Source organism: Melampsora larici-populina (assembly GCF_000204055.1).
Source record: "Melampsora larici-populina 98AG31 unplaced genomic scaffold MELLAscaffold_121, whole genome shotgun sequence".
NCBI lineage: Eukaryota > Fungi > Basidiomycota > Pucciniomycetes > Pucciniales > Melampsoraceae > Melampsora > Melampsora laricis-populina.
In genome coordinates, this window is record NW_006768885.1 from 21417 (window position 1) to 45616 (window position 24200).

The following is a 24200-nucleotide window of genomic DNA, read 5'->3' on the forward strand; positions in this document are numbered from 1 at the left end:
GTGACTGCCTCTAAGGTCAATGCGGTAGCCAGCCTTGCTCCTGCTGACGCAAGAGTGAGGCAGGCGAGCTTTGGGAGGAACCTAGAGTTTCTCCTCGGGCTTACGAGAGGAGTTTCAGCAAACTCATGAAAGCGCACGTAAGAGAGAAAGTCACCACGGGACGGGCAAGAGACCCTTCGAACCAAGGGTGGGAGGGCATGCAATGATGTGGGTTCGAAAAAGGAGAATGCCCGTCGGAAAGTCTCCTCTGAAGCGGGAGAAAGGATCTGAGGAGAGGCACTCGAAAGAGAAGTGAAGGAAGGGAGATGAGTTCACAATCTCTTCCGAGGGGAGTGAGTGAAACACTCACGAAGCCTTCTCACGGTCGTGCCTGAAGAGGTAATTCAGGGCCAAACCGGCAGGGCAGCTGTACGCTGACAAGAGCCGCTCAGAGCGAAGTCCGCCTGATCGCAGAAGTGCCTGATCATGCGGAGAGCTTTCCGATCAGTGACATGGACTGGATTAATTCCTAGTCCCGTCGTCACTAATCTACCATCCATGTCCTTCTCTCTCCAAGGGAGGATAGAGGATGGTGAGAGGACAAAAAGGTTTCGAGTTAACCTCGTAACCTCAAGTGACTGCCTCTAAGGTCAATGCGGTAGCCAGCCTTGCTCCTGCTGACGCAAGAGTGAGGCAGGCGAGCTTTGGGAGGAACCTAGAGTTTCTCCTCGGCGCTTACGAGAGGAGTTTCAGCAAACTCATGAAAGCGCACGTAAGAGAGAAAGTCACCACGGGACGGGCAAGAGACCCTTCGAACCCACTCACAGGGAGTGAAGGATCGAAGAGCCGAGACCCTGCGAAGGGTCTCGCAACCCGTCCTCGTAGGGACTGAGCTCTGGGGAGACGGTTCCAACTCACAAAGGACAAGGGCGAGTCACATCAAGGACGAACCATAAAATACTTGCAAACAAAACACCAACTAGGTATGTAGAACTAATGCGTTACAACAACGAATAGGGAAAATCGCTCTATCTAGGCACCGTGCTAATCCGACGTGCCAGCCTCAATGTGTCATCTAGGAGCGTACGTGGGTAGCGTCGTACATATCGTTTGTAAGTCGATGATTTCCACCGACCGACACTTTTCAGTGCAGACAATGAACAACCCAGATTTGCGCGTAGGGACGCGCCTCCTATGCGCATGCTGTGGCCAGACCACCTTGAAGAAGCCGGCTGATGGTGTTTCAGTACGGCCAAAATGGTGGACCGTCGGATAGGCTCGTGAGGTAATATTCCACGGAAAAGAGGATCAGATGGTAGACCGGCTGACGCTGCGAGGAGATGTCTCAAGGCTGTTACCGGGTCTAAATGGTTAGGTTGCTTCTGGAGGCGTAGCAGTTGAACTTCACCAGGGAGTGCTGTTTTCGCCATGCGTAAACGTACAGTCGCAGAGCTGTCGTTTTTGGAGAATTTTACATCGCAACGACGAACGAAGATGGTTGGGTGATCTTCGTGTAAGGTCAACTCGCCGAGACGAGCTAGACCCCAGAAAGCCACCAGGAAGAGCGCTCGTAAGGTCACGTTCGGTAGCGATATCCCTCGTAAGCGGGTCATAAGAAAGTCCAAGTTGGGTAGCGTCAGGCCATCTCTTCTTCTTTTGACAACTCCTAGCTCACGTTTCTTGCTTGCTTTCAGAATGATCCGAAGTCTGTCGGTATTCAAGGTTGGGAACGGGACGTTATGCAAACAGTGCCACATACGTAATCTAGGCACCGTGCTAATCCGACGTGCCAGCCTCAATGTGTCATCTAGGAGCGTACGTGGGTAGCGTCGTACATATCGTTTGTAAGTCGATGATTTCCACCGACCGACACTTTTCAGTGCAGACAATGAACAACCCAGATTTGCGCGTAGGGACGCGCCTCCTATGCGCATGCTGTGGCCAGACCACCTTGAAGAAGCCGGCTGATGGTGTTTCAGTACGGCCAAAATGGTGGACCGTCGGATAGGCTCGTGAGGTAATATTCCACGGAAAAGAGGATCAGATGGTAGACCGGCTGACGCTGCGAGGAGATGTCTCAAGGCTGTTACCGGGTCTAAATGGTTAGGTTGCTTCTGGAGGCGTAGCAGTTGAACTTCACCAGGGAGTGCTGTTTTCGCCATGCGTAAACGTATAGTCGCAGAGCTGTCGTTTTTGGAGAATTTTACATCGCAACGACGAACAAAGATGGTTGGGTGATCTTCGTGTAAGGTCAACTCGCCGAGACGAGCTAGACCCCAGAAAGCCACCAGGAAGAGCGCTCGTAAGGTCACGTTCGGTAGCGATATCCCTCGTAAGCGGGTCATAAGAAAGTCCAAGTTGGGTAGCGTCAGGCCATCTCTTCTTCTTTTGACAACTCCTAGCTCACGTTTCTTGCTTGCTTTCAGAATGATCCAAAGTCTGTCGGTATTCAAGGTTGGGAACGGGACGTTATGCAAACAGTGCCACATACGTAAACCGGTTAGGTATCGTTTGGTCGTTTCATTTATTACTGAGTCGGGATTGGATGGGTCGCCACACCACAGAATGAACTTGTAGATATCAATTGTTCTTGCTGGAAAGGAGAATTGGGATGTACATTTGAAAAGAAAGTACTTGTTGACGGAAGCCGCGTATTGGCGCATCGTGGACGCCGCCCAGCCATGGCGTAGCATTATCTCGCCAGCTTTGTCCAGACGCCCTGACACCAGGGGACTAACTTTTCGAAGTGTACGTTCTGAGGTATTCATAATTGATGTGATTTGGGTGTTGGGATAACTTGGAAGAGGAGATCAGAGAGGTCGCTTGGAATATTTATTCGGACTAAGTGTTGGTCTCCTTTTGAAGGATCGAGGCCGCGAGATAACTTGTCTGCCTCGTTATCTGCTGAGGTAACTCTAACCAGATTAATGTCGCAGTCGAGATCGACTAACAAATCTTGTACAATCCTCCACTCGCGGTTGACCCAGAAGTCGCGTGACTTGCGATTTCTGGCTGCACCTTCCGTCGTTGTGTTGTCGGTCAGGCAGGAGAATTTAAAACTGGCCAGACCAGTTTCCAACTTCAACTCTTTCAACATTAATATGCCTAGGCGGACTGCTACAGTCTCCGCCCAGGCTATCGTTCGTTTCGGTCGTCCAGCTGGCGAATTCCACCCTGGCAACCACTGGAATTGTGACCAGGCTTTTCCTATTATTATGCCGATTCCAAATTCTGTTGACGCATCCCCGACCCACCCGACGTTCTTGATTATATGGTCTGGGACAATTTTCGTGGGGTTCAGGTTTTCTAGGTAGCGCTTCCAATACAATACATCATCCCTCACCTCTTCAGGGATTGATCTCCTTCCAGGTGATTTCCATGCTGCAACAAAACTAAAACCTTCAACTAAATAGCATTTTAGCTGGGGTAGTATTAGTGTTAAATGACTTAATTTACCGTTGAAACGTTGCATCTCTTTCTTTGTTATAGTCGTTTTCGACAGGAAATTATCGATATCTTTTTTCCGTTTCAACAACTTTTTATCAGGCAATCTAACAGTCTTGAGTACGCAATTCCAAATAAAGCCTATAAACTTTTGCTCATCAGCAAATTCCGCGTATTTTGTCACATTCGTCTTCACTCCTAAGGCTTCGCTAGCTTTTACGATCTGTATCATAGTCGTCGGGTCTGATTTTAACTTAATCATCAAATTGTCATCTACCCACCTAAAGACTTCTAGCAATTTGAAGGCGCGTTTCATTACCTCTTTCCAACCGTCGGCCGGACCTCCGAAAGAACCGCAGCCCGCTACTCCACCAAATGCGATCATCAAGTCGATATAAATGTGGTGTTCAAAATCCATTATTGCAAGGTAAGGCCACTGTGAAGGGTGAGTGGGTATTTGCCTGTATGCCCCTTCCCAGTCGAAGATGCCCATCTGGATGTCTTCCTTCAATCTCTTGATAAACAACGCGACTAGCTTGAAATCATTCCAAGTTGTTTCGAATTCATCTTTATTGACGAAAGAGTTTACTGAAGGAATATTTGAGTCGAATCTTGGATAAGACATGTTGTGAATTGGTCTAAATGTTTGTAAGACTTCTATAGAAGTCTTCACTAAGGGTGGGAGATTGGCAATTGGCACAGGAGCAAAGCTCCAAAAGTAATCAAAAAACCCCGCTATCTATTCCAAAAAGTCCCTAGAACTAGCTCCAGCCGAAATGTATCGGTCATCAGACTCTGCTACTAACTATGATAAAGAAGAAAAGTGATAAGAAGAGAAATAAGAGAATTTGTGTTGATCACTCACCTAGCTCCAGCCGAAATGTATCGGTGAAGAAGAATCTCTTCGTGGAGCTAGGGTGAAAGTACAAGTAATAATGCTACCCTGTCATAACCCATGCTGTAGTCCCATGTAACCCTTACATCCCTCCCTTCCTAAAAAAAACGCCTCTACTTCAGAAATAAAGAAAAAGAATAAGAAAACGCAAAAATTGGCATAACTCGCCCCACTAAAAGTTGGCATAACTCGCCCCAAGAAAGGAAAGCTATTCAGAAAAAAAAGAACCAAACAAAAGAAACCTAATTCATCATCATTACTCAATTCATTTAATACTCATAACCATCCTGTCGTCATTTTCTTTTTTGCTGCCTTGCGTCGTAGTTGATTTGTTGACTGAAAATAAGGTAGACACCAAACGCAAAAGAGGTGCTCACACGCGTGGCCGAGGTAATGTTTTTTGAAACGAGGGGGAAGGGGGTAGAAGCCCTGGCGGTGCATACTCATGGGAGGAACTTACTTTCAGTCTCCTGAGTTAATATTACCCTCCTCCGCCCAACGATACTTCTTCAACTTCGAAATGTGGAATACTGGGTGTGATTTATCGGTATCTTGCAAGCGTAAACGGAAGTTCCGGCCGTCGTTGAGACAATCTTCTACTTGATAAGGGCCGTCGTAACGCGGTCGCAGTTTTGAGGTGGGTTGTCCTTTGCCGCTTACTGCTTGCTGTCGGTCGCGACTGTCAATCAATACCCAGTCTCCCTTTTCTAATGTGACACCTGCTCTTCTCCGACTGTTGTAATGCACGGCTTGATCAATCCGGCTTGACCATAATCGATCGCGGAATTCGGCCCAAGCGCTCTGTCGTTTTGTCAGCCATGTTTGCACATCACCGCTTACTTCCTCAATTCCTTTAGTGACGGGGAATAGTCGAGGTTGTCGTCCCAGTACGAATTGGAATGGCGAGATTCCTGTCGCTACATTGACGGCTGAGTTGACTGCGTACTCGACTGCCGGTAGAGCGTCTAACCACCTTCCATGTCGATTCGTGACAAGATGACGTAAGATTTGCACAATGGTCTTATTTGATTTTTCACTTCGTCCATCCGCCTGTGGATGGTAAGCGGTGGTTAGATTCACCTTGATTTGAAGTAACCCATTCAATTCTCGCCAGAAATTTGAAGTCCACAGTTTATCCCGGTCCCCAATCATTGTCTTTGGGGCGCCGAAGATCGCAAGCCATGATGCAAAGAGTCGTTGGGCTGTCTTCGCTGCCGTGTCCGTTTGACAAGCCGGAATTGCTCGGATGAATCCTGTCAGTCGGCATGTGCAGCTGAGGATCATGTCATAACCTCGTACTTTGGGGAATGGTCCGATGAAATCCAAACAGATGTCCTCCATCGGCTTCGTTGGTACGTCTGTTGACTGAAGGTGTCCAGAAGGGAGAGTCGTCCGAGCTTTTGTTCTTTGGCAAACATCGCAGGTGCTGACAAATCTGTCGACGTCTTGTGTCATGTTTGGCCAAAAGAATTCCGTTCGGAGTTGCCGGATGGTCTTGAGTCCTCCCAGATGACCGAGCGCTTTGTGCGTTTGCTCAATCAAGTCCCCTCGCAGGTTTTCATCAGCTGGTATGACCAAGCGGTTGTCGATGTACATCAGTCCTTCGCGAATCTCGGATCCTTCTCGTAATGGTAGTGTCTTTTTCAATTTGACGCAAAACTCATCGGTGGTGTAACCACTTCGGATCCTCTGTACTGTTTCTTCGTCGAGATTGCTTTGAATTTCACACACTGCGATTTCGTCAACTCGTGAGAGTGCGTCAGCGACCGTATTCTCGCCTCCTTTGATATAATTAAAATTTAAATCAAATTGGGAAAGGGTTTCCAGCCACCTAGCTTGTCTGCGGCTGATGTTTCTTTGTGATAACAAATGCGTCAGGGAATGATGGTCGGACATTACGTTGATCTTGAGACCTAATAATAAAAGCTTCCATTTTTGCAACGCATTGACAACAGCCAGAAGTTCTTGCTCGTGAACCGGGTAATTTCTCTCTGCAGGTGTCATTGTTCGGCTTTCATATGCTATAGGCGATGATGTATCCCATTTCTGACCTTGGAACAAAGCAGCGCCTAACCCATGACCACTTGCATCAGTGAACAACCATATTGGCTCACCCGAATCATAATCAAGTTTCTTCAAGACTGGTAAAGTTGTTATTATTCGCTTGATGTTTTCAAAAGCCTGGTCCTCCTTCTCACTCCACTTGAATGCCTCCTTTTGCTTCTTCGTACTGGTTAATGGCGAGAGTGTGCCTACGTAATGAGACAACCCATCAACAAATTTCTTCAAAAACTGTACCGTACCTAAGAATTGCAAGAGTTGTTTTTGAGATGACGGTGTTTTCCACTTTGAGATCTTTTCTACCTTAGCATCATCAGGACATACCCCATCCGCACTAATTTCGTGTCCCAGAGAATTTATCTTACGCCGAAACAATTTACTCTTAGAGGGTGAACAATAAAGATTAGCAGCTTTCAACCTACGCAAGATTTCCCGCACATGCTCCTCATGTTCCTCCACACTGTCTGAGAACACTACTACATCATCAATGTAGACCACACAACAAACTCCAATCATGTCTCCTAACGCTTCCTCAACTCGACTCTGATGTGTCGCCGGACCATTTGTTAGTCCCATTGGCATCACTAGCCACTCATACAATCCAAAAGGTGTTTTCACTGCAGTCAGTTGAACATCCGCTTTCCTCATCCTTGTCTGAAAGAATGAATTCGTTTGGTCTATGATGGAAAATATTTTTCCCGTGCTAACCAAACGTACCGCCTCATCAACATTTGGTAACGGTGACCTGTCTTTGACAGTGTACTTGTTCAATGTGCGGTAGTCGCATACCCACCGAGGTAATGCTGTTGGATCCTTTTTGGGGATTATCATCGATGGCGAAGCATATTGGCTGGTTGATTTGCGAATACGTCCTGCTTTAACATGCTGGTCAATCAATTTCCTCCATGCCGACAAATACTTGGGCGGGTAATGATATTGTCGTTCATTAATTTGCACGTTGGGGTCGGTCAGGATTATTCGGTGTTCAACTTTTGAAGACTCATTCTGCCCTTCAGGCGGAATGAAATCGTCTTTTTCATCATCTTCTACTGCTGGCAGTTCGTCTGGGAATAAGGCCGAAAACTCTGACAAAACTTGCTCTTCTCGCTCTGACAACTCACGGCTCTCTTGCACTTTTTCAAGATTATTCATCACACATGAAACCATAGCACGGCGTATTGTTTGATCAATTTCAGACTTTCTCGATTCTTCTAACAGAATGGTCTTAGTAGGTACATGCGTGACCGTTCGGTCGTGAAGAGACACATCGAGATGAAACTTTTCCAAAAACGGTGTTCCCAAAATAACATCGTAGCCATTGCCTAAAGGTGCAATTTTAAAGAAAGTTGATCCGAATCGAAGTTTGGGATTTGCAGAACTGACATTAGCAAACGAGAACTCCGTGATGACGTAGGGCTTGTTGCTTGTAGAGATGGCGAGACTCACCTCAATTGGTGCTGCCAGTCGTCTACGTGGGATTCGTGCCTTCTTTGTTGTTGCTTCGGACATCAGGTTGGTTTCGGCTGCGGAGTCAATTAACGCACGAACATGAGTTCCGTTAATCACAAGATTCAAGATGATAGACTTGGTCCGAGTTTGAGTTTCTACACACATTGAGTTTTTTTCCTCTGCCATGTGAGCAATCAAAACTTTATCCGCCTCTTCGTATCTTTCAATTTCTTTGGTAAATAATGCTAAGGACTCTTCATCTTCTCGGCGTTCTTCAAGGGCTTTCACCGCTACACTAGGAGGAGGTCGGCCGGCTGGTTTCGTTACTGGTGCTCCTGCCGGTGCCGTTTGCGCAGAATGATTCGCGTTGTTACGACGTGCAGGGCGTGGTCCCGGATTGAAGACACTTAGCGGTGGTAAGGTGATATACGGCCCTCGAATAGGTCCTTGACAGTTAGGATTACCGCACTTTGTTCGACAGGAGGAGCAGATCCCAAGATGACGTAAATATTGGTGGAAGTGCCAGGCATAGTCAGCTCGTTGTTCGGCAGTACGGTTGTCGTTGCCACTTGTCATGTTTGAATGTGTAGGTATGTTTCTGTTGTTGTGACCATAGCTGGATGATTGACGACTTCCTTGTACCGGTAACAAATGACTCGATTGTAGTAAGCTCCATATGTCTGCGGCTGCCGTTACGAACTCAAGCCAAGAGAAATGATCGACTCGAAGTAACCCTCGATCAGTAATCCATCTTTGAAAGACCTCTGGCGCTCCCCATACGACGTATTCGGCTAGGTTCTTGAGATTGAGAGAGGTGTGTGCTTCAATTAATGTAAATAAGTCTCTAGCACGGCCCGCATACATTTTGAAATCTTCATTCGGTTTCATTTTAAGTTGACGGACCCCCTTCTCCGATTCTAACAGCCAACCCGAGGGAAGCGTCGCACGAGCCATCGCTTGCATGATTTCGTTCCAGGAGAGATTACTAAGCTCGTCTTCACAGCTTCTCAACCAGTTGCCTGCACGTGCCTCTATGACGATTGATCCAAGTACAGTCAGCCGTTCACTCGCATCATCAAGCCGTTTCAGTTTGAAGAATTGCTCCACGAGTCGTTTCCAGTTGAAAAATGCTGCCGGGTCTTCTATCGGGCCAGTGAATTTTGGCGCCTCAGTCAGTTTGATTTCGCAGGCTCGAACCGGCTTGTCGACGTGTTGGACTAAATGCTGTCGCTGAAATAGTTCAGGATTGATGGCTTCCACAATTGATGGTCGTTGGGGTGATCCGATGCCTCCCTCACTAGCATGACGTGGCCAAGCACCATACGCGTCAGGTCCTGTCACGATGGCTGGCGGTCTGTGCACCGTCTGCGGTATGTACTCTTGGTTTTGTTCCTGTACATTCGTCGACGGTGGTGGTGTCGAAGCTGGCACTCGACTCTCTTCTGGTACAGTAGGTAGGTTCCTCGAAGTGGCTGGTGTCGGAGTACCCGGGGAACGGAAACGCGAAAAAATGTTCGTCGATCGGGCTGTGCCAGGAGAGATACCACTACCTGGACTGCGATTGTCTGAGGATCGTATGGTGGACATCAATTGATTCATCGATTGTTCAAGTGAATTGATCCGGTCTCTGTCAGATCTCAAGGCTGAGTTCTCGGCGAGCAGACGTGCTATCAGGGCGTCCTTGTCTTCCATAGCCTCACTGCGTTCTTTTCCTTTGTCAGATAAGAATTGATCGGCCATTGGTGGTGGTGTCAAAACGAAAAGGCCCGGAGGATGTGGTGTAGACTGAGCTAACGCAGCGTCGAAGTAGTCCTTGACAATGGTGCGATCTGTAGTTAAGGTGGAGTCGTGATAGTCTTGATCTGAAGTTCCGGTCGAGGCTTTTGAAGTCGACGCTGCCAAACTATACGGTATGATATTGGTCTCGTCCCCCGCTTCAGGTCTATAGTTGAATCTAGGAGGTGCTGGTGCCGGAGGGGTTTCTGTCGCTGGTGGTTGTTGTCGAAGACGTCTAAAAAGGCTTTCTGGGTCGGAAATAAAGTTGGCAGGTAAGTCGAATCCCATACGTGCATGGGGTGTCAGGGTGTCAAAGGTCTCGCGGTTGTCAGGTGGTCCGAATGTCGAGAGGGTGTCAAGAAGAAAAAGGGAAAAAAGAACAGAATAGAAAAATAGAGTTTGAATTTTGACGGGTGATTGTTTTAGAAGTGATTATGGATGATCGACAAGTTTTTTGATTAAAATAAGTGTAAGACTTCTATAGAAGTCTTCACTAAGGGTGGGAGATTGGCAATTGGCACAGGAGCAAAGCTCCAAAAGTAATCAAAAAACCCCGCTATCTATTCCAAAAAGTCCCTAGAACTAGCTCCAGCCGAAATGTATCGGTCATCAGACTCTGCTACTAACTATGATAAAGAAGAAAAGTGATAAGAAGAGAAATAAGAGAATTTGTGTTGATCACTCACCTAGCTCCAGCCGAAATGTATCGGTGAAGAAGAATCTCTTCGTGGAGCTAGGGTGAAAGTACAAGTAATAATGCTACCCTGTCATAACCCATGCTGTAGTCCCATGTAACCCTTACAATGTTCCATCCCCGTTCTCTACGGCGCCTAGAGGATTGGTTCTAAAGAACCCTAAATTTTTATAAACTTCCTCTTTACTAAAAGGGCCGCACATTCTACCAGCTGTTACTTCTTTCAAAATATTATCTTCAATTTTCTTTCTTGCGTTTTGAGCTGAATTGTGATTCGGAGGGCAATAAAAATCCCAATCTTTTAGCTTATGAGATGGTATTCCTTGATGGAATCCTTCTTTGAAACCTTCTAACAGGTAACCAAAGTCTTCCATTAGATCGAACTTCGATAACTGTTCTCTCCAAACATCTATTTTCATGTTGCACTTGACAACTGATGGCCAAGTCGTTCTCACGTGATGACTAGTGCTCGGCAGGAATGGTACTATTTCACTGTGACAAACCGCAACATCATGATTTCAATTACTATAACAATCTCTACACAACTTTATGACAAAGTACAACAAAAATAATGACAAGGATAACACATAACATTCAAGGTATGCTTACGCTTTATCTTTCGACGTAGACTGCTTTGGCTCTTCATCTCTATAAACCTGTGATCTATCGACTTGTTTGCCTTTGTTGTTATTTACAAATTTTTCTTTTACATCGTTCCTTTGATAAGGAGATGGCGATCTGTCTCGTCCAAAAGCTTTGTTTCTATTGTTCCGCCTGTTATGTTGAAAGTTTTGTTGGGTGTTGTCGTTTCTTCTAAATGAATCATTTCTTTGAAGTTGAGGAGGTTTCAAAAAGTTATTGTTGGAGTAAGCGTTCTGGTTATTCGCATAAATATTTTTATTTTTACTATTGTCTTCGCTTTCATCTATCACCCCTTCTACAGAATCATGATTGATTCCTTCAGGATACTGTCTACCTGTGATTGGATTAAATCGTTCACGCAAATTACCTTTGGCGTATGCTGTAAGAAAGCACAATCGTTAGATTTTGTTACACGCAATTTAAATTTACTTGCTCACGATTGTCTAACAGAATTATCCTTCCATCTCTCAACAAGTCTGTCCTCGCTTTGGCTTCTTCCAGAAACAATTCCCTAGGAATTTTAGGATCGCCTGGAGCACCATCGATTCTGTTACACATCACATCTGTTCTTACAAGTATATCATATCTGAAAGCTGTGATCCATCCGTGTCGCAGACCGAGGCTTTCAACATAATCGAAATGCTTTTCAAGGCTAACAGATGAGTCACTCATCAGAACGGGTCTCAGATATGATAGATTTTGCTTTTGGAACTCACTCATTTGCAAACTTAATGTGAAAATAAGTTTGTCTTAGGTACTTCAACATGACCGTCTTAGCTCGTGTCCAATCTGCATAAGACATCCACCACTCGCTCTTCGGAATTAAACCTGTAGGTTTGTCCTTCTTTTTCGAGGTGTTACTCCCTTCTACCATATGGTCTAGTTCTATCCAGCGGTCATTAAAAATTGTTAATTTGAAATTTAAATCTAATTTCTTTAAATGATCGTTCCAATACTTGCTGAAACCACGTAAACCTGAGTTAGAAACCTTTCCACTATTATTATAAATAGTATCTATGTTATTTTCTGAAGGTGTTTCGTCCTTTTCGTGTTCATTTTCTAGTGACTTCAGAAATTGTTCGACGATTTTAGTATTCCCCATAGCTAACGCCATCTTCGCGATATCTAATGATACGTCTACGATTCAAGCCAGGATAAGAAACAGAAATCAGCTCGCATTCAGAGGAAGAGCAGTGGATAGAACGTTGTACAGATAGCTCTCATTCCTATCAGGAAGAGCAGTGGTTAAATTATTGGTGGAAGTTGATTAAATTATTAGTGGATCTTGATGTAGCTCTCATTCCTTTCCGGAAGAGCAGTGGGTTAAAGTAGCTCACATTCCTTACGGAAGAGCAGTGGTTAAGTTTTTGAATGCATTATATGATGAAATGAACGTTTACTTGATAATTGAATAATCGCTTGATATATTTGAATGAGTTTTGATTAGACTTACTACTTTTCTTGACTTTCACTTCTTCTATCGATGAATCTGAGTCAGATTCCTTCTCATCACTAAATATCATTTCTTCATCTAATTCATCTTCGATAGTTTCTAAGTTGATGTCTACATTTGAATTAACTTCATCTTCAGCTTCTTGATTTATTCTTACATTCTTATTCTTCTTAGTTCTTCTCAATCGTATATCTTCTAAAGCGTCTTCTCTTTCTATTCTTATCCTTTCTTCTTCTTCAGTTTCAATCTCAAAGCTTCTTTCTTCTTCTGATGGTGGAGGAGTCGGTTCTGGAGAAAACTCTGGAGCTAGGTTTTGGTTTCTTCTACTCGTTCTCATGATGTATAAATGGTCTGAAGTTCGAAAAAGGAGAATGCCCGTCGGAAAGTCTCCTCTGAAGCGGGAGAAAGGATCTGAGGAGAGGCACTCGAAAGAGAAGTGAAGGAAGGGAGATGAGTTCACAATCTCTTCCGAGGGGAGTGAGTGAAACACTCACGAAGCCTTCTCACGGTCGTGCCTGAAGAGGTAATTCAGGGCCAAACCGGCAGGGCAGCTGTACGCTGACAAGAGCCGCTCAGAGCGAAGTCCGCCTGATCGCAGAAGTGCCTGATCATGCGGAGAGCTTTCCGATCAGTGACATGGACTGGATTAATTCCTAGTCCCGTCGTCACTAATCTACCACCAATCTTGTACTTATGGAGGATGAAGCTTCAGTCCATGAAAGTAGAAAAACAAACAATTGGTGTGACCAACAATCACTAATTAAGCACAACTTGTTAACAAATAGTCCTAATCTCACCCCAATTGAAAATATTTGGAAGATCCTCAAAAACAATCTCCAAGCAGAAAAAGCCGAAATCATATGAAGAAATGTTGTGGTAAAAAGGGATGTAGTGTGTCAAGTCCATCACAGCTCAAAGGTTGGGTAACTCAAGCTCAAGGTGGGAAATGGTGTAGGAAGGTTTCAGGAAGGTATTTGATTGAATGTCTCAGTTGTGTATGGCAAGTGTATCACATATCCTCATCCGGTTAGAAGAATCAGAACAAGAGACGGGTCAGGACAGAAAGGTGTTCAATTGCAGGATACAAAGTAGAATCCGGGCACATGCCCGGCTTTGTGCCCGGAATCATTTTGGCAGTAAATTTCGATTTTCTGGGCAAAAGTCCGGGCCCAGAATTTGAATTTACTGCCAAATAGAATCTGAGCACGAAGCCGGGCACGTGCCCGGCTTCTACTTTGTATCCCGTAAATCACTTCTCTTTTGGGATTTGAGGAAGTTGTGGCTGTTTTTTAATTACTACCTGACCGCTTTAGTCAAATATGTGTTGTCTGAGAAGTGTGAAGTTTTTCCTTTGTGTGTGCCTTATAAACCTGTCCTCTCTCAAGCTCTGAGCTTTTTCCTCACTGTTAGGAAAGAAATAACTCAGAGTGTGTATTTTCTCTTGTCTCTACTTTTTGTGACACCTGGACTCCGCTCACTCGTTGTTGATAGTTTCTTTTCTTCTGTCCATTCTTGCACATCTGCAGGTAAGAGCGTGACCTCAATCCACTTTCTATCATCGTTGAGTTCCTTTAAGAGCTCACATATCCACCTGTATGTCCAGGTAATTTTTCCTCCTTAGTCTTTTATTTCTTTTTCTCTTCAGCTTTACTTTAGATTAGTCTGCTTGAAATCATATGACCGTTAGGGACAAGATAACTCAGATTTCTTTTCTTCTGTCCATTCCTGCACATCTGCAGGTAAGAGCGTGACCTCAATCCGCTTTCTATCATTGTTGAGTTCATTTAAGAGCTCACATATCCACCTGTCTGTCCAGGTGTCAAATTCTTTCTGCTCTTAAATTGTGTAGATACTCAATCCGCATCAACTCATTTCAATGATGATGATTTGGATCTTGACATCTGATGTTGATTCAAACTACCAGGTAAAAATGCATTCAATGGTCATAGTATGATGTTGGTCTGTTTAGCCTGTTGTCATTTTCATAATCATCTTGGTTCCTAATACCAGGTCTTCTACTTGTAATGCCTGATTATGATCACAGTGTGTCACAAGAAGACATTCACCTTTCATAGTGCAGATCTCACAACAGCAAGGATTATTGCATGTGCATACAAGTGATATTAAGTCCAAAAAAGATGTAAGTGTCTTTGATAGACAGTTATATTCTATAATTTGTATTTGTTTCATTTCTTGCCTTTACATTGGTAATTATTTGGTGCTCAGTACTTTAGATCACAAACTTTGAAACTAGGCCTGGAAGTTGTATTTATTATTATGTATTTAGACAATCTATGTTATATATTACTTTTGCTAAAAAGCTTGGTCCAAAAGAGAAAAAATAAAACAGAATTAGACCCAGAATTCCACCGCAGCAGTCACAACGCAGCAGAGAGAAAAAAGTTTTAGGGTGCTCAGACAACCACACCTCGCCAGATCCCACTGGCACTACCCCTTGTGCTGCTCACAAACCGATTGCTTTGCCTGCACTCCCTCTCCCTCTGTCATCTTCACCACCCACTGCACACGATCCAGACAAACCAAGCAATGGATTCCTCAAGATTTCTCAACTCAGAAAGGACTTTCCAAGGCTACGATACTACATTTTATAACAATGCTAAGAGATGTAGGCCCTCGATGACCAAGAAACAAAACGCTGCTCGACAAGGAAAGCAGTCATCTGTTGTGTGAAACTCTACAGTGTTCCTCCTATGTTGATAACGAGCATTTGTTAAAAAATTAAACAAAGACATGATGTTGAAGCTTTAGTACCTTACATATCTTCAACCTGTCCAGTACCAAGCCGAATAACAAAAGTCTGAGATTGAATACCTTATGAAAGCTATATCCGAAATGCGAGTGAATTTTCAAGGTAACTGAGGTTGACAGGATCATCGATGGATTATGAACGATATCAAGACCGATCCCTTTGAATCTGCTATGAGACAATCATATGATTGCGAGTTGAGAACAATCTCATATCTCTTATGAGGTCAATAAAACTAAGAAATCATGGGGTTTGAATAAGTCATCCAAATCCATTCAATTTGTCTATGGTCCTATGAACGAGCTGAAAAATCATCTCAGTTCTCTCAAAGACATTCAAAATCCAAAGATCGACTGGTTTTGCTCAGTCAAAACCAATTGACCTTCTTTGTTCCTGTGGAAAAGATTGTGAACAATCTCAGCTCTCTGATGTAATCTAGAGACTGATTTTGTTGAGAAAATCCAAGTCGATCGATTTGCTTGTGATCCTATGAAGAAGATTGAAACGATCTCAATTTTCACATCAATCTTATCTATAATTTCTTGATTCCAATTCCTATACAATGACAAGCATCTCTGAAAACAATTCATCTATTATAGAAAATCTAGCTCGTTAATTCAGCTGTAAAGATCTTATGAGCTGCCTTCCGGATCCGTTCAACTGGATTTGACCTAGATGATGAAACTTGTGATCTTCAAACATCAAACTTCAACACATACTGCAAACTCAATAGCGTTCAACTCGGGACAGTGTGGTGGTAGGTATTGAAGAAGGATACCTAGAGACAATATTAGAGATCATCAGTGAGTTGAATGAAATGAACTGAAAAGAGAAATGGGAGGAATTGAAGCAGTAGAGTGTATCTTGTTCCTTACATTAGTGAGCAAAACGAAGTCATCGACAGGGATTTGAGGGATATGAAAAATTGTTGGTGGCAGTGGGGTAATCAAAAGGATGGAACAGATGGGAGCTTGAGCGCACCCTAAAACTTTTTTCTCTCTGCTGCGTTGTAACTGCTGCGGTGAAATTTGTTTTTATTTTTTCTCGATCGGGCCAAGCTTTTTAGCAAAAGTAATAATAGTTTTATGTGAAATAGTTTAATTTTATCTTGTCTGGATATTGTAGTTTTTCTGGTTCTTATTCTTAAGATCTTGAGAGCTGACATACACTGTGTAAGAAACATAAGTGAACCAACAGCACTTCTGCAACTAAATTTCAGAAGTGCAAAGCTTTGAACCTCTTTGTCAGATGCACAATAGAGTTTGAGGTTTGGGGTAAGCGGAGTCAAAGCAGACTTGAAATCAGTCATACTAAAGTGCTCAAGTACAGTTTCAGCAAAGTGTTTCTGAGTCGATGAATATGAATGAGAGTTGTTTTGAGTTATTTCAATTCCCACTACAACCTGAGCCAAACCCAAATCTTCCATTTCCCACTTGGACAAGAGTTCCTTTTTGAATTGGAGAGTGTTGTTACCAGTAATTGCCATGTTTCCAAGTAGATGACAATAATAATGAAGTTCAAGAAGGACAAGGGCCTGATAAGATAGATTAATCTAAATAAAAATTGATTGAACATTTAATTAACAAACCTTTGGTGGGAAATAAAGAGGGAGATGTAGATGATGGTGATGAAGAGGGAATAGGGGAAGAAGATAGAGATGTAGGTAGGAATATAGATGAGGATGACACAAAGGGGAAAGAATGGAGGGATTAAGGAGGAAATGATCAGTCTGAGATTGAAAATAAACCAGTAGGGTCAGGTAAGTGGTAACCTATAAATACCTAATTTTATTCAATACCCCTCATTGTCAACAACCTCCCCTACTCTATTTATCTCAACTTCTATCCTTCCTACATGTCTCCAATATCACACCAATACCTGAACCGCACCGCTGCGATCCGCTAAGTCACAATTTTTTTGTAACGGTATACACACCCACTACATCTTGTACCACACACTATCGCCCTGCTTAATTTTTTGACTCGCTAATTGTCAAAGGAGCACGGCGGGTTTGAGACCCGCTTGCGCCCCGCTGCACCGTTTTTCCGGCTCTGGGAGCGGGCAGAGTGTACTATTCACAAATTTTGGTTTTTTTATTACTATGTACGTTGGAAAAAATTTGTGAAACCCTTCTAAAAACAATCTACAAAATAAGACAACAAGCTAGATAATAAGAAATCAATTGAAATCAATTCAATAGTACAACCATTCTAAAACAAATCCATAAGATGAGAACTCAAGGTTGATTGATCTAAAATCAATTTAATACCTATATGATCCAATCGATTTGATACCTATATGATCCAATCGATTTAATATTGATATAATCATGAGGTAAAGTAGAATGATTTCAATCAAAATTGGATAAAGAGAAGCAGACATTTGAATAAAAGACAGACCTTTGAGTTCGATGACTTTAAAAAGCTACAAATCATCAGAGCTTTCTGCTTCCAGCTTCTCATACTTGAGAAATATTCAAGCCTGCATCTTCTTCAAAACTTTTCTAGCCACCAAAATTGAGGAGGTCAACCACCATATGGACTGCACGGGTTATGACAACGAAATATTTGAACTATCTAAGATTAATATAAGATTGGGGTGAGAGATGAGATGAGGCTGCAATAGGTAAGTTGACTTACGGTTTTTGAGGTGAAGGCAAGATCGGTGGTGTCAGTCAGTCAAGGAAAGGCTTCCTTTCAGAGATCAATACCTGATATCTGGCATTTTCTGAAAGGAGAGGGATGATATCAAGTATGGTACATACAGTCAAACCCGCGCAAATGCATACCCGCGCAGGTGCATAACCCGTGATAATGCATAGAAAAAATCGAGAATCTTGATGCTTTTTACTGCCAAATTTGACAACAGAAATGCATAACCCGTCAAAATGCATAGCAAAAGTCTTCCACCCAAATTATGCGTTTGCGCGGGTTTGACTGTACATTGGTTATCTTGATGTGATGGGAATAAGCCGCTACATACATGCCAGATCAACCGCCCCACTAAATCCACGCTCCCCTACATTGAAAAAATTTTGACGGGAGCGCGGGCGGGGCGCAAATACCCGCTGCACTGGGATTCCTGAAGTGCGGGTGGGGCGAACCGCTCCCCTTGCGCTCCCCTTCCGCTTTTTGCGGTGGAACGCTTCAGGTATTGATCACACCCGCCCTCCCCAAATAGCCTTTTTAAAAATATGTGAGGCCCAAATTATCCAGTGTGGCCTGAACTACTACCCTAGAATTACTCAACTTGGCCTTGAGATATCCAGTGTGGCCTGTGTTTGGAAATGATAGTTTGATATGATACAGATGGTACATTGAAAAAATAGAAGATGTGATACTTACAAAAGTGTGGCTTGTTTGATCAATTTTAATTACAGAGCACAATTATGAAAAAATGGATGAACATTCAACCATTGAGCTAGAACATGCAGAATGGATTCAAAATATTCAAATTGCTTTCAGCAAGAACATAGACACTGAACTTGAACTGCTGATTGATGCATATAAAGAGACCATTACCAGTGACCCTTGATTACATATGCATGTTACAGTTATGTATAATATGTAATATAAGCATTTTAACTCTTGACACTGAGTTATGAAGTGTAAATGATGTTTTTATTACATATTACATGTTGTTTTGAGTGTACAAGTGTATGCAATAAGTGTTTTTGTATACTTTTTTACATGTTACATACCACCCCCTTTGGTAACAAAAGTCGCATGAAGTTACATATGTGACTTTTGTATCACAGTGAGAAAACTTCTCACCGTGTGTGTATGTATATGTATGCCTTATGCAAAGACATTTGGTAAACTTGTCAAAGGTTGCATCATACAATCATTGACAAGTTTAACATTGTTTACCGTTTGATAAAATGCATATATATGTGTCATTTGACTTGATCATTAAATACCCTTGAGTGAATCAAGTACAAATCACTTGATTCTTGTCCTTCTCATCCTCATAGACATTGTCAAATTCAATTTTCTATCATATGCAAAAAAACCCCATGAAAACCCTTTCAACCAAATCACATTGCAAGAGAGAAGACTTCTTATCTTTTCAGATAGAGAATAATGATGAGGTTCTTGAATTGAAATGATGTAAGACTATGTATATGATAAAAAAGTTTGAAGGATACAATCATAAATCAATTTGGAGGAGTCATTCTTGGCTATACAATTCATTCAAAAGTTAAAATTACAATTCATCTTTTGTATCTGAGAGATTGAAAGTGATGCCATGTTGTGAGGACATCAATGTCTCAGATCAGCACTTTTTTCCCTATGATCTTGATTTGATTTTGATCGGATATGACTTGGTCTTGATATAAATCAATGATTTCTCAAATTGAAAGATTCCAAATCAAATGAATAAGATTATAATTTAAATGATTTTGTTTATTAATTGATTATGATTTGATTTCAATTGATTATGATTTGGTTTTGAGTGATTGAGTTCTGGATTTTGTAAAGGAATGAGGGTTGTTTTAAGTTGATAAGGTTGGAATCGAGTGAAAAAAGGAAAGTGAGGCCATTGAAGGGAGTCGAGTCAAGATTGGTGGGAAGAGTCAAAAAAAGGGAGGATGGTTAGAAAGAGTGGAAGAGGTGTCAGTGTTGAGGGAAAGAGATGATAGAAAAAGAAGACAAGTCATAAAACTCACTGTGATGGGCTGAGAACCGAGTGCGATAAAACTCACACACATACAAAATTGCATATATCAAAAACAAAACCAATTTTTTTTTGTTTTGAAGGATATGCACAATTTTTGCATATATATGCAAAAATCTGTGTGCGCCTTTTGTTGCACTTGGGTTTACCAAATGCCGATCTTGGGTCACATGTGCAACCAAATATCACTGCGCATTTTTGGTGGTGCGCATTTGGTCGCACATGTCACATTTGCATTACCAAAGGGGGTGTACTGTTCCTAGACTGTATGTATATGTAATTAATTTCATATAAATTTTTTTAATGTCACAAGTTAGTTCCGGGTACATGTATATGTACTCAGGGCTGACACCAAGTGATTTGATTAATTGGTTGGTGCAGGGACAAAAGGTCAGTAAGAAGTTTTATGGGTTGTCATTTACTTTTTTCTCATTGTTTGATATGTTTGTATGCTTAGGTTTTCAAAGAACTCCTGGACCTTGAACGTCTGAGAAGCAAGAATAAATGTGCTAGGTCTCCCCAAAAACCACATGGATATTTTCACAAGATCTATTCCTCTCCTGGTGACTGGAAATCTCTAGAAGAAATGATCAGTGAGATTGCAGTAAGTCTGATTTGTTTTCTTTATTTGAACAACATGATCTGTAATTTGTTGGTTACCTCATCTTAATGATAGCAGCCTTTCCTAGATCTGACCAAGCATATGATAATGAAGGGTGATGTACTGACTAGATCTATGGTCATCTTCTGCACACCAAAGGTTCACCTTGCCAATTGGAAAATCCCCTTTTAACAATAATCATCTCAATGCAGACAGAAGTGGACAAATACTTTGAGGAAGTCTTAAAATGTGACACAACTGTCATGGTGAGTTGCCTCAATCCTTTCTTTTGACTCAAGTTCTATGAGCAAGCCTTTGGATCTCAACATCCACACACTATCTGTGCAGCAAATTCATTAATATTCTTAAATACGGATTCATCCCCAAAATCTCTGAATCCTGCCACAATGGCAGGGCTTCAGCAATTTGGGAGGCAAATCATCAGGATCTCTCCGCTTCCCACTTGTGGCTCACCAAAGTGTAGCTGTGGGTAGCCTTGAGAGACACTGTTTTTCCTATCCATAGGCAATATGTGGAGTTGCATCACCAATCACTTCAACACTTAAAATGTGTTTTCTCTATGAACCTTGCTCTCATTTCCTAAATAGGAGTAGCAACCCTCTCCTATCCGGCAATATGGTCTCTGGATGTTTTTTTCTAACAAAAGTCTGCTGACTCTTGGACACAGTTTCAATATTTGATAGCATTTCATCATCTCCTTGAATTGGCACTGAGAATTGTGAGGCACTTTCAATTGCTTTGTTCACTCAGTTGTCTTCTTTTGTTTCCTTCCATTTTTGCCTTATGCATGTATGATACTTCATGCAATATTGAAGAATGTACATAGTCAATGTATGCATCACTCAGGACATGAATTTGCACTAACATATTGAACACAGAATATGACCTGAAAATTTGTCTGTTCATCAAGAAGGGAACACTGTGGACATTGAGTCCCAAGACAAGACCCATGTACACCTTTGAGATACCAACAAATGGGACACCGAGAGTCACTGTAAAGGAGATCTCAAAGGAGATTTAGGACCTCAAGAACTGTCAGTCACATCTTGACTTAAATATTTGAACTGTGTCACCTGTGCAATTACAAAGCAAGTTCTGGATATTTTTCTTGAGTTGCATTTGCCTCAGGGCAGGAACATGGGCCACAGAGTTGGAAGTGAAGCTCAAAAGCATTGAGGTTTGGTTCTTATTCAAATTCATTTGGCCCTGGCGGGAGGGCCTGCCTATTCTCTAGTTTTGAGATAATTTCAATGAGCAAAAGGATGATCTTGCATTGTCAGCATTGGCTAAGCCTAAGGAGACACCTGCCCCGACAACATTAAGCTCAGGGAAGTCAACAGTCAATAGTATCTTCCCGCTCTTCAAAGCTCAAGAGCCTGAGGTCCAGGTAGACAAAGCCACAGCCTACCTGAAGGGAGCAAATTAAATGGCTTCCACTGACAACACACGCAAAAACAAAGCTATCCTTCCCTGGTGGAACATATGTGGTTTTTTTTTTGTAAAATTCCCATCCTTCTTGTTCATTCACAGGTGAACAGCAAGGCCTTTCCAGTCCTGGCTGCTCTGGCCAGAGACTATATATATGAGTCTCCTTGCTTGTTTGGCGACAATTGAACGGACATTATTTGCAGCAGCAGATATCTGTTCATCCAATTGTGTCTCTCTCATGCCACAAACCATGGAGTGCTGTGTAGGTTCAAGACTCTGGATATGTCAAGGTGGCCCCTTGGCGCACAAGCATAGCAAGGTGAACAAAGCCATTGAGGCTTTTGGGGGCAGGAAGTAAAGTAGGATGATAAATGTGGAAACTAGGAAACAAATGTGTTTCTATCTCAATTTCATTAGTAGTACAAAAACTTTACAATGTTTTTCCGCTGTGTAGCGGCAACGCAACTGGGAATACGATGCCCGCTTCGGTGCGCTTTTTTAGGGAGAAAACGCTGCGGTGCGCCGCAACTCACCGCTGTCAGCACACCAGCGCAGCGCAGCCGTCCAGCGTTAAAAACAAGAAACCGCCGTAAATAAAATATGAGCGATGGCGAAAGATTCAAATGCAGTCCTCGTCTGCCTTCAAAGATATCCTGAATTGGCATTATTTGGTAATGGACATGCGAGTGACGTTCAACGATGGGGCTAAAGAGAGTCATGATTTTTCACAACTCACTCCGTACGAAAGTAGCTGAACCCTTTGATAGGGAGTTCCACCCCGAAATCATTGCGCTATTTCTTACATAAATCGTTCATGACAATTCACCATCATTTGTCTGTTAGTTTTGTTTTACCTTCAGGCCTCTTTGTACTCAAATGTCGTTATGTACGATGTGTGATTTTTCCGATCAAAACTCATTAAAAACAATTTATTACACTCCGCAGACCTAAAGAATAGTGCAATACCTATGACAAAATTAGCATTAGACGAACTGAAAAAAGGTACTTGATATGAAAAGAAAGACGCAAGAGATAGTAGAGATTATTCGAGTCAAATACAGAGAAATAGAGATGAGAAATTAATGAATATTCCGGGTACGCGCGATTGATAAAAGTATAGTCGCATTTATATCCTTAGAGGACCAAAAGTCAGCAAGCTTTTCAGTAAAAATTAATGGGATGTGAGTGGACGTTCAGTATTACATCTTCAGAAGAGGAAAAAGATAGCAGGGATCGGTATTTCACAAAGATGATTGATGCGGACAGAAATATCGATGATAATTAGGTGATGACAACCATGATCGTGTATGAATAGCAAGATCATCAGATGAAGCTAAAGTCTCAATTTGCTAGTGTAACGAGTTAATTCACCAGCAAATCGTTTCATATACGCGACATCTTCACCTCCAAAGACTCGCTTGGGGTCGATGGTAAAACCGCCGATCACGAAACCGCCAGCGTTAGTCTCAGGGCCAACTCGAACAAGAATAGCTGATGCATAAGGATTTGACCCATGTCCTGCTGTAAGACCGGCTTCTTGACCTTCTTGAGCGCTAGGATTTTGATATAATAATCCACCTTCAGGTGTGCGAAGTACTCGTAAATGTAAGCCGGCATCATAATCGGGACTCCGAGCTGGTAAATTGTAGCCAGAGATGACCATTGTTCGACCCATGTCCTTCGAATCACCGTGTGGAGAAACAGCGAGGAGGTATACCAAGGAGAAATTGATCGAGTCGCCGATGAGCTTAGTCGCTAGATCGAAGACCTTTTGCATCCTCGGCCTAATCATTGACGTCGGATCATCAAACAAGCTGGGGCGTTTCGAAATCAAAGAGCTTTTGGATTTGGTTAAAGATTTGGATAATGAATTGGCTTGAGAAGGTGATCTGCGGATGCTCAAATTCCCTTGTCCCTGGTTAGGTTGCGGGTATGGATGATTAATCACTTCACTATCGTTTTCCCATGGTAGTGCTTCAGAATCCTCTTCCAAGGCTTCAACTTTTTGAATGTCTTCCACAAAGGTCTTATGTGTTTCTTCAAGTCCTTCCACCTTAACAGCTAGTTTGCTCTGAAACCATTTCTCGATCTCACGCCGGGCATATTCTGCCATGTAAACAAGCTTCTTGCGTTCCTCGATGCCAAATTCTTCACGTGGCTTATCGTCGACAATGCATAAGGTACCTATCGGACAAGCTGCCTCGTCTGACTCTGGTGACCCATCAAGATTGGGCGCCAGGAGTGGTACACCTTCGAGGAATTTGCAGTTAATAAATCATTCGTATTTCATAACTCCTCAAGCCAAAAAATAGT

General features: G+C 42.7%; 1 protein-coding gene across 1 annotated transcript in view; it reads right to left on the bottom strand.

Annotated features, from left to right (window-relative positions):
* Nucleotides 1–22799: 22799 nt before the first annotated feature.
* MELLADRAFT_79817 (uncharacterized protein) overlaps nucleotides 22800–24200 on the bottom strand; it is a gene marked incomplete at both ends in the record, with an annotated part of 2921 nt that continues 1520 nt past the window's right edge. The window contains one exon of the mRNA XM_007419036.1: nucleotides 22800–24137. Within this exon, the coding sequence (XP_007419098.1) occupies nucleotides 23221–24137 (917 nt within the window). The remainder of the gene's footprint in view (nucleotides 24138–24200) is intronic.